Source organism: Aspergillus versicolor, assembly GCF_001890125.1.
Source record: "Aspergillus versicolor CBS 583.65 unplaced genomic scaffold ASPVEscaffold_1, whole genome shotgun sequence".
NCBI classification, from domain to species: domain Eukaryota; kingdom Fungi; phylum Ascomycota; class Eurotiomycetes; order Eurotiales; family Aspergillaceae; genus Aspergillus; species Aspergillus versicolor.
Genome location: NW_024467524.1, coordinates 4,054,342 through 4,071,427, shown reverse-complemented (window position 1 = coordinate 4,071,427; position 17,086 = coordinate 4,054,342). Strand labels below are relative to the sequence as shown.

The 17,086-nt window shown below is 52.5% G+C and overlaps 6 protein-coding genes across 6 annotated transcripts; 2 read left to right on the top strand and 4 right to left on the bottom strand.

Annotated features, from left to right (window-relative positions):
- Window positions 1-45: 45 nt before the first annotated feature.
- ASPVEDRAFT_36747 (uncharacterized protein) lies at window positions 46-4,545 on the top strand. Its single transcript, XM_040811280.1, has one exon. The coding sequence runs from the start codon at window positions 350-352 to the stop codon at window positions 4,418-4,420; it is 4,071 nt and encodes a 1,356-aa protein (XP_040663096.1). The 5' UTR covers window positions 46-349; the 3' UTR covers window positions 4,421-4,545.
- Window positions 4,329-7,217, bottom strand: ASPVEDRAFT_873748 (uncharacterized protein; the record flags this gene model as incomplete). Its single annotated transcript, XM_040818051.1, has 5 exons — window positions 4,329-5,813; window positions 5,874-6,401; window positions 6,448-6,677; window positions 6,766-7,122; window positions 7,190-7,217. The coding sequence occupies 5 exons, from the start codon at window positions 7,215-7,217 to the stop codon at window positions 4,716-4,718; spliced, it is 2,241 nt and encodes a 746-aa protein (XP_040663095.1). The 3' UTR covers window positions 4,329-4,715.
- An 885-nt stretch (window positions 7,218-8,102) lies between these two features.
- Window positions 8,103-9,004, bottom strand: ASPVEDRAFT_24295 (uncharacterized protein; the record flags this gene model as incomplete). Its single annotated transcript, XM_040809654.1, has 2 exons — window positions 8,103-8,837; window positions 8,873-9,004. 2 exons carry the CDS (start codon window positions 9,002-9,004, stop codon window positions 8,103-8,105), a joined length of 867 nt encoding a protein of 288 aa, XP_040663094.1.
- Window positions 9,005-10,993: 1,989 nt separating this feature from the next.
- On the top strand, window positions 10,994-12,940 carry ASPVEDRAFT_122881 (uncharacterized protein; the record flags this gene model as incomplete). Its single annotated transcript, XM_040806029.1, has 1 exon — window positions 10,994-12,940. One exon carries the CDS (start codon window positions 10,994-10,996, stop codon window positions 12,938-12,940), a length of 1,947 nt encoding a protein of 648 aa, XP_040663093.1.
- Window positions 12,941-13,365: 425 nt separating this feature from the next.
- On the bottom strand, window positions 13,366-14,761 carry ASPVEDRAFT_146705 (mitochondrial 54S ribosomal protein uL15m). Its single transcript, XM_040808099.1, has 2 exons — window positions 14,407-14,761; window positions 13,366-14,328 (listed from the first exon to the last, which is right to left on the bottom strand). The coding sequence occupies exons 1-2, from the start codon at window positions 14,718-14,720 to the stop codon at window positions 13,557-13,559; spliced, it is 1,086 nt and encodes a 361-aa protein (XP_040663092.1). The 5' UTR covers window positions 14,721-14,761; the 3' UTR covers window positions 13,366-13,556.
- A 265-nt stretch (window positions 14,762-15,026) lies between these two features.
- On the bottom strand, window positions 15,027-17,036 carry ASPVEDRAFT_36741 (uncharacterized protein). Its single transcript, XM_040811279.1, has one exon. It carries the CDS (start codon window positions 16,866-16,868, stop codon window positions 15,111-15,113), a length of 1,758 nt encoding a protein of 585 aa, XP_040663091.1. The 5' UTR covers window positions 16,869-17,036; the 3' UTR covers window positions 15,027-15,110.
- Window positions 17,037-17,086: the final 50 nt, after the last annotated feature.

Sequence of the window (17,086 nt, the reverse complement as noted above, 5' to 3'; positions counted from 1 at the left end):
TGCAAAGCTATGTTGTTAGATGCTGTTAGTAAAACTTAGTTAGGACAGCAACGCGCAGCTGGCCCAGTGCTGCGCCCCCGATTTGTGCTCCGCGAAGGATTTACCTCCCGTGGAGCATCAATGACCGCGATAGACATGGTGGGACGCGGCTCGTCGCAGTACCTTGTAACCCCAACAGCCACGACATCAATGCCCCTCATTCCTCCTGCCTCTTCCTTATTCCCTGTCGTGCTCGCTCTTGCATTGCGTCTTTCGCTCTGTCTGCATTGCACTCAGTCTGCCCCCATCGCATGTGGCAGATCTCTACCATATCTCCCATATCTCCCTATCCAACTCCGTCTCATTGATAATGCCCTCCACACCCCAAGATGGCTACCGTCTAGGAGCCGACGTCGGCGGCACTTTCACAGATGTCTACGCCTTCACCCCAGACAACCAAATCGCGCGAGCCAAAGTCCCCACCACAGTCTCAGACCAAAGCATTGGAATCCAGAACGGCATCCGCAAGGTCCAGCAGACCCTCAAAGACCGCTTCAACTGGGCCGGCAAGTTCCAGTTCATCCACCACGGCACGACGGTCGGCACGAACGCCGTACTCGAGGGCAAGGGCGCGCGGACGGGCCTGATCGTGACGGCCGGCCATAAAGATATCTTGGCCGTGCGCAGGTCGCAGATCCCAGGTGGTCTGGGCGCTTGGCTACACTATACCCCACCTGAGCCGATTGTACCCCTGGAGAGGGTTATACAGTGTCGGGAGCGCATGTCCGTTGATGGAGAGACGGTTGACCAAGTTGATTTGGATGCGCTGAGGGCCGATTTGAGGGCGTGGGTTGGTGAGGAGAGACCCGAGGCTGTGGCGATTTCGTTGCTGAACTCGCACGCGAATAATGAGCATGAGGTGAAGGTTGCGGGCGTAGTTCGTGAAGTTCTCGGTGTGGATTCAACTATTATTTGCTCGAGCGATGTTCTTAGAGAGGTTGGCGAGTATGAGCGGACGGTTACAACGTGTACCAATGCGCTTGTCAAGCCGGTTGTCCAGACCTATCTCAGTAACCTGCAGAACTTGCTTGCAGACGACGGGGATCTCATTCGTATTCTCAAGTCAGACGGTGGGCTAACGAGTTTGGATCTGGCAGGGGAGTTGCCGGTTAATATTTTGATGTCCGGTCCCGCTGGAGGTGTACAAGGTGTTGCAGATGTCGTGACGAGAAACACTCCTTATAAAAACTTGATCACATTCGACATGGGCGGTACATCAACAGACGTTGCCATTATCCACCAGGGCAGACCACAGCTTCGTCGCGAGACGGTGGTGGGCTCACTTACCGTGCGCTCGCCCGCTGTCGACATTCGAACTGTGGGAGCCGGAGGCGGTTCCATCGCCAAATACATGGACATCACCGAGACGATGCGAGTTGGCCCAGAGAGTGCGGGTGCGAGTCCGGGACCTGCATGCTACAACCAGGGAGGGAATGAAGCCACCGTCACAGACGCCAATCTTGTGTTGGGATACCTACCAGACAACCTACTTGGGGGGGAATTCACCCTACACGCAGAAGCTGCATTGGCTGCAGTTGGCGAGATAGCGAAGCAGATGAAACTATCCGTGACCCAAACCGCCGAAGACATTGTCAACCTGGTGAACGAGACTATGTACGGGGCGCTGCGTTTGGTCTCCGTCGAGCAGGGCTATGATCCGAAAGAGTTTGCTCTAGTTGCCTTTGGAGGTGCAGGTCCTCTCCATGCAAACGCCGTGGGAAAGTTGCTCGGCGCCTGGCCTGTTATCGTCCCCCCGTCTCCAGGAACTCTCTGTGCCCTAGGTGATGCTACTACAAGGCTGAGCCACTCTCAATCGTTGTCCTACATCCGCCTGCTCTCGGCCACAACCTCCCAGCAGGTCAAAGATCGGTTTGACGAGATAGAGCAGACTTGCAGGGGGACAATGAAGAGTTCAAATTCGAACCAAGAAGTGCAACTGAACATCGGTTATCATCTAGACCTTCGATACCGCGGTCAAGCATTGAACCTGACGGTTGAGCTCGAAGCTCAAGATCTTCTGCTGGAAGACGGCCCGTGGAGAGAGCTCTTGCAAGCAAAATTCGACCAGCTCCACGAGCAGCAGTTCAAGTACTGTCTGCCCAATTTCGAGCTCGAGTTGATGCGCCTGGAGGTCGTCGCCGTCGATGCGACTCCCGGTATTGATATCCCACAGCTCAGTAAAGCCGAATCAAGCAAGCCGCCTGCCGAAGCATTGGTCTCGAAGAAGAATATCGTCATAGAGGGACAGACGATGGAGGCTATGCTGTGGGATCGCGAGAAAGTAAGCCGCCAGGGAGTCCGTGTGGATGGGCCCTGTATCATCACGGAGACGGACAGCAACACTCTGATCCTCCCTGGGTGCTATGGTGAAGTCGATTCAATCGGGAACATCCTTATACGCCCGAATGACACGGCGACAGAGCAAACAAAGGATGAGTCTGCAGAGGCAGCACTGGAGATTGTGCAATCGACCCCTTTGATCCCTACGCTGGTTGCCTCTGCCCTAGCCTCCATCCGCAGCGAGATGGATACCCTCATGCTCCGGTGTAGTATGTCGCCTGCCATCCGTGAGCAGCAGGACGAGTTTAACGTCATCACCACTGCCGACGGCAAGATGCTCGTCGGCCAGTTTGGCAGTTTCATCACACAATTCCTACGGGCATGGAAGGGCACGATCGAGGAAGGCGATGTGTTTATCACCAACGACACCTACATGATCGAGGGAGCCGTAACGCACTTGAACGACGTGATTGTCCTGCTACCCATCTTCCACGAGCACAGACTCATCGGCTGGGCCTCGCAATTCGGGCACTTGACGGATGTAGGAGGAATCGTCCCAGGAAGTATGTCCATCAACGCTTCATCCATCTTCGACGACGGCGTCCAGATCCCCTGCATCAAGCTCTACGCAAAGGGCACCATGAACACCGACCTAGTCGATCTACTCTGCCGCAACTCGCGCCAGCCCGATTGGTACAGATCCGACCTGATGGCCATCATCGCCGCGTGCCGAACAGCCTCCAGCCGAGTGTGCGAGCTGGTCGTGCGGTTCGGATGCGAGATCTATCTCGCCGCCTGCGCAGAGCTCCTCCTGCGCAACCGCACCGCAATGAGCAAGATCATCGACACAGATTTCGGCGACCAGCCCAGCACATTCACCGACTTTGTCGACGACGACGGCCACGGCATCGGACCCTGGGCGCTGACTTGCACAATGACCAAGATCGAGGGTAACCGCCTGCTCTTCGACTGGACCGGCACATCGCCACAAAGCGACCACGCCATCAACTTCTACCTCTCCGAGACCATGTTCCGCATGTTCATCGGCTACTACATGATCGCGGCCGCTGCACCAGGCACCGTCATCAACGATGGCTTCCACGACCTCATCGACATCCACATCCCCGAGGGCTCAGTGCTGAAACCCGTCCGCCCGGCCCCCATCTCATGCCGCACCCATCTAATGGGCCGCACAATGGACGTCATGCAGGCGCTCATCGGGCAGAAGAACCCCGTATACGCCGCCGCCGCAGGCTTCAGCGACTCCCCGCATTTTTTCTACTCCGGGTACAAGCCAGACGGCGAGTGGTACCAATTATACCAGATCGGGTTCGGCGGCGTACCGGCGCGCAACGCAGGCGATGGCCTAGACTGCCACTGTCTATTTCCGGCAATCAAGTCGATCCCCACGGAGATCATCGAGCTAAACTACCCGCTCCGCATTGAGGCTAACGAGAGTGTCCCTGATAGCGGCGGGGCGGGGTTCTACCGTGGTGGGAACGCGCAGCGCACGCACTACCGGTTCCTGTCGCGCGGGGAGTTCAGTCTGCATGATGACCGGTGGTTCACGAAGCCGTGGGGGATCCGTGGTGGCAAGCCCGGGGCGAGGTCGAGGAAGGTTCTGTATCGGTACTCGAAGTCGCGGGATGCGCCGCCGGTGGAGGTGCTCCCGTCGAAGTGTGATCATGTTCGGGTTGACCCTGGTGATCTTCTGGAGTGGGTGACTTGGGGAGGTGGTGGGCTTGGAGATCCGCTGACGAGGCCTGCGGAGAAGGTCGCGCTGGAGGTTCGTCGGCGGCTGGTGACTATTGATGGTGCGCGTGAGAATTACGGTGTGGTTATCAATTCTGAGGGCCTTACCGTGGATGAAAGCGCTACCGAAGCCCTGAGGAAGAGTCTGGCGGATGCTCGTGGTGTCGAGAGTCCAAAGTATGATCGGGGTGGCAGTCTGGAGGAACTGAGAGAGTTGTGTTTGAAGGAGACGGGGCTTCCTGCGCCGAGTCCGCAGTGGGAGGTCGAGTTGTATGGGCCGCACGTGAAGATCCCATATGTCCAAGAGTGGTATTCGCGAATGAACAAGGTCAAGGGATGGGGATTGTAATGATAACTGATCGGGTATACTTTATTTGTTATACATGAAGCTGTACGACTATCCCAGGCGGGGCGAGCATGGAATATAATAACGGTCTTGGAAGTAGTAAACAGCAAATGCATTGGTATCCGTAATATAGCACACGAAGAAAAGAAATAATAAGGAAGGTAAACAAGAAGTAATCAGATACATGCGTCCAGCACATCATAGCACTTGGCCGGAATGCGAAAAATAGGTATCAATCATATGAAGTCTCAAATGTACAGCAAAAGTTGGTCAATAACAGGTTCCGCTCATTGGTTACTTAAGTTGCTGTCTTCCGTACTCTCTGACCAACCCAGTCAGATAACAGAGAGTCTAATTGGCTATTCATTTCCCGCAGCCTCTTGCTCTCGTCCTTGAACAAGTTACCAGTAATCGGGTGGTCGGGGCCGGCAGGGGGGATGTTTGTGTTGTCATAGACAATCATGTAGAGATCGCGAAGCTCGTTCTCATCTTCCAAGTATGAGCGCAAGCTAGCATCACTCCAGGTCGGAGTCGGTGCCTCAAACGGTGTCGAAGCCGCCTCAGCCCGCCTGCTGTCGGTGGTGTCATCAGGGGATATGGGAGGCGAATCAGGCGAGCTTGGTTGATCTCCGGAACCCGGCAGGTCAAGAGTTAGCCACGGCGTGCTAGGCGAGCGCTGGCTTCCCAGGGGCGAGGATGAGCTGACAGGTGAATCCAAGTGACGGCTTTGGGTTGGGGCAAATTTCTGTGGTGGTGATGTTACAGAATGCGAGGGAGCCACCTGACTGGGTTGAATTTGCCGATCCATATGTTCTTCAACCAGCGACACTGGTGACATGGGCGAGGTGGGCGAGGTGGGCGAAGTTGGTGGCACTGTGTTCTTTGAAGGACTTTGTATACGGGCAGAGTTCGACATGCTCCGCGCTGGCTCCTGGGGCTTGGAACGTGAGGACCCAGCTATCCCTTCCACTTCGTCGAGGACCACTTGACGTATCGTCTGATCCGGTCTCTGGTTCTCCCTCGGCGCCCGTTCCTTTTGAATCGGCGACCCTAGCGCTAGCTCCTTTGCTGGTTCCTTTGCTGCGTCTCGCGTTGCAACGGCCTCCGGCCCTTGCTTTTGAAGCTTACTGGATTGCCGCTGTGGTCCAGCCTGCTTCGCAGAGCGTGCCTCAGGCGATCCTACGGACTCCAAGGATGTCTTTGGCGTCGGCGATGATCGAGACAATTCACCTGAGTGTTTCTCCATGTCTTCACCCTCATCGTCACCTGATTTGGACTTCTTGTCCTTCCTCTTGAAGAGACCGCTGAGCATCCCGGGTTTCTTCTCCTTCCGCTTCTTTTCTTCCTTCTTTTCGTTGGAGTTGACTTTGTCGAGTGTTTCCAGGCTAATGCGAGGCTACAAGTATCGAAGCAGTCAGTTTTTACTCAGCAAAAGCAAACAATAAATTGTACATACCTCTCTTGGCTCATTCGACGCAGACTCGTCACGCAGTAGGTTTGGTGTGAGAGATATTTTCTTGGGCTCCGCGGCATCGTCCTTGAAGAATGAGTCGGTGTTCCGAATAGTGCCATTTCTTGACCTGCTGATAGTGGATTCAGAAGTAGGAGAGAGGGGTTCTTCTTGTTCGAAGATCTCCTGACTTGTCCGCCGCTTCTCCGGGCTAGAGGAGACACGCTCTTCCGGTTCCTGTGCATTTTGTGGCTCTTCGGCTCCCTTGTCACGTTGCTGTTTGGGTCGCAGGGGTTCGACAACGATATCTTCATTCTGTTCTTCACGTTGCTCATATTCCTCCCGGGCATATTCGTCAGTGAAGGAAGCGTCGTCGTCATCGTCAACCTCTTCTTCAGTCGAGTATTCAACATCGGAAGCTTCAATGTACGTCGGAGTAGTGAATGTGACAGCCTTCGCATTTCGGCGGCGCATTGCCTTTTTCAGAGGATTTTTGGATTTCTCCAAATTATCACCAAGCATTGTCGCAGAAAGCTAATTTGGTCAGTCAGGTTCGCTGTACTGAGGGTAGGAAGCGTACATCCACATTTCGGTGCTTGTTTAACCGCGCCAGCCTCTCTGTGGGCGTTTCGATATGCTCAGCGGGCAAATAACCTATGCTGCCGTCCTTCACAATCCGAACAAGCCACCAATAACTGTTACTGTCATCCAGAAGTACCATGTTATCTCCCTTTGAGGCGTTCGCCTGGCCATCCACAGTCGCAACAAAGTTATGCAACGCATAAACGAACTCGAAATTGATATCATCTACTCAAGTCAACCACAATTACTCAGGCAATGGTCGGGATGAAATTGTCCCGTGCATTGCACAACTCCAAAAGAACATGCCACAACATACCGTCATCAATTGAAGGGGAGCTCGAGATTTTGTCCATGAGTTCATCATCCAACAGATCGTCGTCATCACCATCGCTATGGTCACCGTCTTCACCATCCCCAATATCAGAGTCGCCCCGATGAACACCAAGCCCGATCTGAATGTCGTCGGTATCATCATACATGTCAATGCCATCATGGTAACCATCCGCGGCCGATCCACGACCATCGGGACCCTGCATAATTTCAGATTTGGAATCATGATCGGCGAGACGGATTTCGTGCTCCTGGTGCGGAGCTAGGCCAGTTTCGTTTGTGGGTGCCGGTTTTGGATGGTCTTTCGCCGAAGGAGCATCATGGTCTTGGAGGTCAAGCGTATCTAGTTAGCAATCCGAGTCAGTAACACGAATTACCGAGTCGATGTGATAAGAGAAATTGTTAAATACCAGCTCGCACAATCCGGGGTCTCGCCATCTTCGCGACGGTGTTGTGTTAGGCGAAACGTTTCGGAGGAAATTCAGGAGCTCGGAACATGGGAGGGAACGAGCGCAAGTCGACAGCGTCCGATGCGTGAAAAGAAAATCGCAAAAAAAAGAAAAGGACAAGATAATAGCAGCCGAGGGAAAGGGAGCAAGTCACACAAATATCGAGGGCGATTTGTTGCGAATTGGCAGAAACGAATGAATGCCACGACCAGCGGCGGGGGATTGTGGACAATCGGAGAACAGTGAGGTTCGAGCCACAGGACGAAATTCGATTGTTCCGAGAGTCAAACAAAGAGAAAAAGATCCAAGGATCAGCGAAGAGAAAACGCAAGAGAACGAAAAGCAGGAAGACCCGTGGTGAAGCAAGCGAAGCTCGATGAGTTCCCCAGACTCTCGAGACTCAGAAAGGAGGTCCAACTTTCTAAGATTAAAGAGACCCGGTCAAATCATCAAACGCTCCTTGCGCGCGCTTATCCACCAGGGCCCCGTGCCTGGCTGGAGCTGCTCCTGGCTAGCCGCGTTAGGCTTAGCGTTAGGCTTTGTTCCTTGCCAAGCCCCAAACATGTGACTGCGTTGGCACGAGCATTACTTTTACTTTATCTTGTTTTTTATTTTATATATTGGTCGTTGTTGGCAGTATCTGCTGCGAATATCTTGTCCGAATGTGTCAGACTCTGAGCAAAAATGTGCTTGTTCCAGCAGCGGTAGGCACAGAATCAAGCCGAAACACTATATATTGAACTGCTTAGTCCGTTGGAAAACCATTTCTAGTCAAGATTTACAAACATTCTCGCTGCTCTCTAATAACTCATTAACACATGGCTAAAACTCTAGAATCAACACGAATCTATTTAGACCTTACCCAAAATCTAAGCTATGCAATCCTCGTCGCACCCCACCAATTCATCCGCATATTCGAATCTCCCCAGCTTGACTTCAAATTCTGCTGAACAACACTATCGTCATCCTTCAACAATGCCTCTACCTTCCACTGGGTACCAGTGGCCTGTCCAATATCAAGCCAGAACCCCTTCAAAGACTCAATGTTATGGCGGTACTGCGTCCCATCACTAAATCCAGTGAGAGGGTACTCACCAGCGAGAATACTACCCAGCTGGCGACCAACAACCATAACCCCAACCTGGTCACGGAGCAAGCTCACCAACCGCGTCGCAGCTTTTAGCTGCACCCCATAGTCCCAGAGGTGGAAGAGCGAGCTAGCGTAGATGATACCGATCTCCCCGCCCAGCGTCTGCGCCAGGGCCTCCCGACTGCCATCATCATCTCCGGTGAGGTCTCCCAAGGCAAAAGTTGCTTCTAGACGATCCGTGTCCCGGAAGAGCTTGTATCCGAGGTCGATGAATGTTTGCTCGACGTCGAGGCCGAAGAGCTGGCGGCTGGGAATGCCTTGGTGAGCGAGGTAGCGGATTTCTTGACCGAAGCAGCAACCGGCGTCGAGGAAGCCGGCTGTGGGGTTGTTGCGGAGGTATTCGAGGACACGCTCGAAGAGTGGGTGGCGTGGGATGTGGAAGGAGAGGAAGCGCATCTGGCCTATACAAGGATAGTGACAGATGCGGAATGCTTCGGCTCGCTGGGGGGGATTAGTATACTAAAGGATGGGTATTAGACGGATGGTGGACGAACCAGTGATAAGACATGGGGAAGGACTTCGTCGGCTTGAAAGCCGCTATAGTTCTCTAATAGATTCTGAGCATCGGGGTTAATGCTTTTGACATCTTCCTGGTACCACTCGGGCTTCGTCTCCTTGTCTACCATGATGAATATAGGTTGATGATATCTCAAGAACTGCCTGAAGCAGCCGTGGAATAGTCTTGGTTTAAATACATCCCTCTTGTGGACCTGATAAGCGAAGTCTGCTACATCTTTCACCAAACAAGATATTGTGCTGAGGGTGGTTGAACTAACTAGACAGTAGCCTCAGAGTAGTCTTGGACTAGCGGGAGCTTATGTGGGGATGGTGGCAGTTCAAAGGCCATCAAGCCTTTTAGATCTCACAGAAACTGCAAGTTCAAGTCGGAGCCGCTTGACCCGATCGAGAGAAAACTCATGCCTAGACTCCCTGGCTTACGTTTGCTGGGGTCAACAGAACACTACATCGTCCATGACGGTTGCACTGGGGGATAATGGTGACTTTGAAGCTTTATGGCATGTCCCGAGCACCCCGCCGTCAGAGCAGGACATGAACCCGTCATCTTTTCTCAGTCAACCCCTCCATCCGATGAATTGTCCCAAACCACTGTCTTGAATCTTATCTCTTCTGGATATATTTGGGCATTACTCTCAGCCGAGATGCTGGAGTTATCCGGCTGAGCCGGGGTATGCTTATTCCCAGTCTTACAGGCGTCTTCAACAACCAACCTGGGCTTTATTTTCCGCACACGATGTTGTAAAGCTAACATACCAAGATCGAAAGGACCGTATGGTATGCGAGGGCCTCGATTGAACAAACAGAAGCAAAGGACCCCAGTCAGTACTTTTTGAGTTACAGATGCATGCGGAAGCCTGAATCGCCTAAGAATAGACTCCCATTACCAGGTCTTCAATTCTGGTTTCTTTTCGGCCTATCAAAATTTCGTACGATCAGATATCGAGCTTACTGGTCTTGACAGCCTGGCTCGCCCAAATGATGTTGTCCAACTGTCAGTGCCGCTGATTTCATAATAGCACATCGCCAAGTCGATCGCGGAATCCGACTGGATCAAAATGACTGAGGAATCCTCGACAAAACTGTCAGCGCATCGAATTAACATTCTGCAAGGACCTGGAAACTGCAACTGGACAAAAGTACGGTATTTCTAGAGCCGAGATAGGCGCATCCTTTCGCTGCTCTTCTATTGGATCATCGTAGAGCAGGGATTGCACTCCTGGGGAAAGACAAAGCACCTCAAGAATGGCACACGCTCCAACAAAGGCCTTTTTGCCACATTTAGATGCGTCATCCCCAGCTTCGACTTGTTGCACAGCCGTGGTGGATGGACGGAGGCCGACAAATAGAGAGCGACCCCGGGGTCCAGGTGGGCGCAACGGCCGTTAATCCTGACAACGGTGAGTCAGCTAATAATAAAGTAAATAACATAGTCCTGATTATCCGAGCAGCTGCAGTTTACGCAGCCTCTGGTTGGGCCGAGTCAGGCAGGGAGGGCGTCAAGCGTTCATCGCGAATGAATAAGGCGATGCGATGACGTCGCCGTACATAAAGGGGTCCTGCAGGATCAAACTCATAGAAGATCATACATAATAGACTTGAGTAATGGACTCAAATAACAGCAATGCGTGCACTGGAAGGCAGACACACCGGAATTACTAATGGGGAATGAAGTAACTTCGACTTCCCCTCTTTATACCAAGAGCGCTCCCGTTTTCTCCCGATGGGCGTCACTCGATCGTGCAACATCTTCTTTCATCGCTTCTTCCCCTTCTCCTCCACATTCTCCGTCAAAAAAAAAAGGTCCTTCTTCTGCTTTCCACTAAGAAAGCTTTCTTTTATAAATTTGTCCTCCACCATTACTTCATCCCCGCCAGCCCCATCACTGTTTGGGTTTAGATTTGCCTTTATCCGCCTCTGATAGTCGATAAGACGCAGCAGATACTCCACATCACCCACTCTGCCGTTTCCACAATTTCCCTTTCCTGCATCTTTTTCGTCTCTCTCGCGCGTCATCAAATACATCGAATTTATCTTCTTCTCACGCTTCATGATACCATTCCCTCTACCCAGGTCTTCTTTGTGCACTCCATGAGGGCATGGCTACTGCACATAGAAGCAACCAGGCGCACGGGTTGAGGATCGAGACTTCCTTTCAAAATGCTTCCAGAAATCGCTGGCGAGATGGAGAGCAAGACGGAGATTGGAGAGAGACAGGTGATCGAGCTGGTAACGAGGGCGACCGTACCAACATCTCTTACGATTATGACGCACACCGTTGCGGTACTGATGAAGAAAGCAGAGTATTGAGTAGCCTTCACTCCTCGACACCCCCAATCTCAGTTCCGCGCCATGATGATAGCCCAAGTCATGATGAGATTCCTCACAATCCAGAGGATGTGGGCGCCTCGTCGCCCTTTGACTCCTTTCTCCAGCAGGAGAAGTCGTCTATCGACTACTTTGACCCTTCCATCACTGTCACTCCGAGGAACCAGCAATCTCTGAAGGGGCAGCTATCGCAGAGCGAGAGGCTTAACCGAGCACGAGGGTTCCAACCGCCAAAAACATCAAGCCTCCGGAACGTACTCCCGCAGGATGACGATGATATTGCGCGCGGCATCAGCAAGTTGGGATTCAGCCCCGGCCCTAGAAGACACCCATCTCGGCGAACTGCTCCGGCGGCGTTGTCACGCGAGGCCCTCCCCGGAAGTCCTAACAACACCTCTATCGACCGCCCGACGTCGCTTACCACTGTATCAACCATGTCCCCCGTCATGGATGAAGTGCAAACCCCTCCGGAAAGCACTCGAAGCATGCTTTCGCCCATTTGCATGGCGTCCCCGACACAGACGTTCCATTCTCCAGAAGACCGCAGCGCCTCCTGGTCTGGTACATCTGTCACCCCGTTCGGTAGCAAGTCAGTGCACCATAGAAGCTCTATAGGGGCACGTTCGCGCCGATCCACGGCGTCGAGCGGCAAATCTCCAGCAAGCGCGTTTCTCTCCATGTGGAATACACGGGAAGAGCCACCGCCGAAACCTGATGATGAGGGTCAAATGGTCGGAACTGACTACGTTCTCGGAAAAGCCATAGGCTCTGGAGGCTTCAGTGTTGTTAAAGAGGCTTATAAAGTTGAAGAAAGTGGCGAAACTCGACGATTGGCCGTGAAGATCGTGAAAAAGCATGTTGCTGAGAGAAGTGAAAAGGAGAATGATGCAGTCCAGGCCGAATTCGACCACGAGGTTCGTGTTTGGCGGTATCTCAGCCACCCGAATGTGCTGTCGCTCGATGCAGTCTACGAGACTGATTATGCGACTTTCTGCTTCACGAAACTACACATTGGCGGTACCCTCTTCCACCTAATCCGCCAAAACCGACAGCATCACCGCAATCTACCATTGAAACTCGCAAAGAAATATACATATCAACTTGCATGCGCTCTGCGATATCTTCACGAAGATGCTCGGGTGGTGCACCGGGATATAAAACTAGAAAATTGTCTCCTCGACCCGGTTGAGTTGCCGGATGGCGCCAAAACTTCGAATCTCGTGCTGTGTGATTTTGGAATGGCGGAATGGATCAACGCGGACAACGATGATGAGCCCGATTCGTACGAATATCCCGGGGAGCGACCACCACTTCGAAGCATTGGCCCCTCTGATTCCAGCACCAGTGTCGCGGGGAGCCTCGAATACGCTTCCCCGGAACTACTGGACTCGTCTTCTGGGATCATCGACCCTTCAGTGGACATCTGGGCGTTTGGAGTCATTGTCTTCACACTCCTCGTCGGGTCGCGACCATTCCAGGACACATTTCAGCCTCGTTTGATATCCAATATTCGGGAAGGAATTTGGGATAAAAACGCGGTACTGGGCGACGGAAATGACTCAGAAGCACGCCGCGATGCCCTTGAACTCATCGCGAGATGCCTGGATATGAACTATCGCAGACGCTGGGCCGTTCGCGATATTCTGTCCTGTCGCTTCCTGCGCGAATTCGCAGAGAAAGCGGGCGACAACCAAGATGACGGTATCTGGAAGCTATGAGTGCCTACCTACTGCACCTCGGACTCGACTTGCACACACAGTACACCCAGGAACAAAAAAAAACGACCTCATGAAACTCTACCATCTATATAACGAGCGCTGGTGTTTGGGATTTTGAGTCGCGATACCCTGCTCTTTTTTGATTTTTTTAGCCTTTGTTATTTTCGCAAGTCGACTCTGTTAGTGCTTGGGACCTCAGCTTGAATTTGAATGGATGGATCGGATTTTTATCACTGTTACGAAAGCAAGGCGTTTGTTTGGAATGAGCCTCTTCTTTTCTCACCTGTATTTTCCTGCGTTTGCTTTCCAATTCAATTCATGTACTGTACTTATATATCAGGATGTTCTATTTCTAGGGTTCCTCTGGGTTGTGTTGGGGATATGTATAGTTTACCTTAGCTACCATTATGGATCTTAGGCATGGACAATAAATAACCTGTATTAAAGGGATCTTAAGCCTTCATCGAGTCTAATCTACATGTAGAACTGTAAAATGGCGAACAGCGAGCCAGCGTATCCAGAAATACAATAGACAAATAGATATCTAACCTAATATACATACACATAGTTACAGCCAGCATTCCAAGATTCCAAGAACAACCTTCCAGATCTACATCTACCAGAGCCTGTTCTCGGGCAAGACCTTCTCCTTCTTCGCAGCACCAGCAGCGCTCTTCCTCTCCACAGGCGAGCGGAAGAACAAACTGGGGCCCTCGAGCGGCTTCAGCAAGTGACTCAAGTACCCCCGGTGCGCAGGGTCACGGTAGTATTCGATATCACGACGCTTCGTGGGGTCGGGAAGGCGGTACTTGAAGCCCTTCTCACTCATGACCTTTGTCTCCAAGGCCCCCGCGACTGCAGAGCCGGCAGCAGATGAAAAGTCCAGACCCTCAGCGGCGTGTAGGGCCGCGTTCCCGCTCTCCTGGGCCCACTGTGTAGACAGGAACGGGTGTGTTTCGCGCTTCATGATGCGGGCGATGGAGGCCTTTGTGTAGAAGCGGGTTGTGACGGAGCCGCCGGCAGCTTCGACGGCGGCGATTGCGGAGGCTGAGGCGCGCGAGACGACGAGGTGGATGGGTTGTTTGAGGACGATCTTCTCTTCCACGAGTGCTTCTTCCTCTGCGGCTGCTGTTTGGGCTTCAGACTGAGGTTGTGATTCCGTGGTTGCTGTTGTTGTTGAGGACTGTTGTGTTGATGATGATTTGAATGTGGATTTGGCGGGGAGTTCGATGCCGCGGGCGAGGAGCTTCACGCCTTCTTTGGGGCTGTGGATGCATTTTGACTGCGCGAGTTCGCGGACCGTGATGGGCTTCGTGGGGTCGATGCGGCCCTGGTCAATCCATTCTTGGATTCGGTCGAGGTTGGCGGGGGCGAGATCCAGGGCAAAGCTATCATTCAATCAATAAACCATTTCTTTTGGGGGGCGGGGGGGTTTGATCCCTGTAAAAAGAGCGAAATGAACATACATGTTGTTAAATCCCCTCTCCCCGTGCACGACAATCTCTGGTGTCTGACCACCATTGAATCCTGCAGGAACCTTTCCGTGCTGTCCCTGACCCTTGTGACCCCTTCCGGACGTCTTTCCCTTACCCGAGGCAGGACCGCGACCCCGTCGGATGCGCTTGTTGTAAGCCCCCGGGTTATCGGAGAGCGAGGCTAGGATGTGCGCATTGCGAGATTGGGACGGGGCGCAGAGCGACAATTGCGACGGCTGGGCGAGATTTGGTCGAGGAAGAATGCTCCGCAGGTGGATCGGGAGAATTTGGAGCCTGGGAGGCATGGTTGCGTGTGCTTTTGGTGATGGTGTTGGCTGGCGTGCTGGTGTTGAGGCCGGCAGGATCTTTTTGGGTTCGGCCAGACTGGCGGAGAAACGTCGGACCGGTCAACACACCCGACGTGCAGGGTTCAGCGTTCAATGGGCAATCCTGCTGGATATGTTCAAAACCATGAGAAGGATTTTTTACTACTTGTTCAGTTTTTATTGATATAACCCTCTAGTGGCTTTACAGATTTGTTTAAGTCCCAATGCATCTGCTGAATGCCCACCCTTTATAGCGGCAGAATGAAGGCGGTGAAGCTCTATCGGCCGCTTGTATACAAACACTCGAACTTTGGTTTCACTTGAATTATCACTTGGGTTTAAATATTTTGGAGTATTTATTTAAGAAGGCTAGTTTTTGCAGTGTGACTGCTTCCCCTGACAATCATCCGCTTTCGGTCCACTACAAGAAATATTCCCAAGGCGACAGAAACACGAAGATGGGACTTCAACGTCCGCCTCCTCCAGAGCAAGGTCTAGCTGTTTCTTGATAGTGCTCGCCTCTGAATGACGACCCAGAAGTCCAAGGCACTCGTGATAGCCATGAAGAGCCCAAACGTTATTTGGATGCTGATGTGCTCGCTTAGGTGTTGGAATGAGTCCTAGATCTTCTGCATAAGCTTTCGCTGCCTGCTCGATCTTGCCCTGTTCCAAGGAGAGAGCTGCATATGCATGACGTGCTGGAAGCATCCATCCCCATGGCTCTGCGAACGGTAGCTCATCTTCTAAAATAACTGCGTCCTGCAGTCTTTTGAACGCGGTCTCGTAATCGCCTCGCCTGTACTCGATTTCACCATCTAGCATGGCGGATGCTACCTTGAGGATATCGGTGATTTTATTGGGAAAGTCTAGCCGTGTAGGAGGGACAAACTTGGAAGCGGCCTTGAAGCGCTCGCGCTCTTTATCGGCTTCTTCCAACTGCGAAGTGGCTGCGTACGCAATGGCTTTTCCATAGTGTCTCATTACATTGGTGACACAGTAGAGCTCCTTGTCTTCAAGCGGATCGAGTCTCTTCAGCTCATCCCACATCCCGAAACGAATGAGGACGTGCACTCTGACGGCCTTGAAAAACTCCATCCAGTTTGCCAGCGCAGGTATTTCTACGCGGAGAATTTCCTCTGTGATTGTTGCCTCCATCCGATCCGTCGCCGACAATGCCGCTTTGGACATCCCACCCAGCATCGCGGCGTATATCAGAGAGTGGTAATCATGAAGTCGATAATAACTGTAGAACGTGAGGCCGCCGTTCTGTTGAAAGAATTTATCATCTGCAACAGTCGCCTTGAAGTTGTACTCAACTGCGCGTCGGTAATCGCCCACAAGAACATCGATATGAGCAGGCATGTGGAAAGTATGACCGGTATCCGGAAATATCTCACGGATCAGCTCTGCAGCAGTAAGTGCGGCTTCAGGCGTCGCCGACATCTCCATCAGATGGATATACATGTGCGCGGGGCCTGGATGCCGTTCCACCCCCGGCAGCTTCAGACCCCCCTCAAGCAACTCCTTTACTTCAAAGACAGGAGACGACTCTATCGGAAGCCCTGTGGGCGCGTCGTACAGCTTCCTCGGAGCCACATTCATCAGCGCATCAGCGAAAAGCGTAATGATATCGAAATCGTTCTTTCCAAGAGTCGTATACACCTCTCGCATAGCATCGGCGTAGGCCTTGCTACACGCAAGAAAGTCTCTACTCGGATCATCATTAGGAAACCGCAGCGCAAGAGCCTTAATAACCGAGTGCTCCCAGTCTTCCAGGTTGTCCTTGTTGTCCGCCGCGCGCCTTAGAGCCTCCTGCGAATAAACATAACACTGCTTGATGGCATTCACCCGGTCCCGCTCATCAAACAGCGCCCAGGTCTTGTTATAGTTGGACCCAGAGCAGAACGAGACACCCCAGTAGGCCATGGCGCAGGTCTCGTCATGCGCGATTGCGCGTTTGTAGCAGATAATGGCTTCATCGTGATTGAAGCAGTATGTCCAGACGAGCGCGCGGTCAAACCATTTCTGCGCTTCCTGGGATTTTGTACTGACGGTACGACCCAGTGTACCCAAGTCGAAGTACGGATCGCTTGAGGGTTTTGCGACTTCGTTATTTTGAAGGCTCATTTTCAGAATACTGAGTCCAACTCCCAGACTGCGCTGCACCCCGCAGCCGAGGACCGGCCTCGGGAATTAAGTACGTATTTGAATTTCAAACGTGGCTCGACTGCAGATTCGGAGAATTCCGTTCGGCGTTTGCTGATGGCGCAATTCTAATACGGCAGCACACGATGGACTACTCAGTACTCCACAAGATATGTACGGTGGTCTCCAACTTCTATACA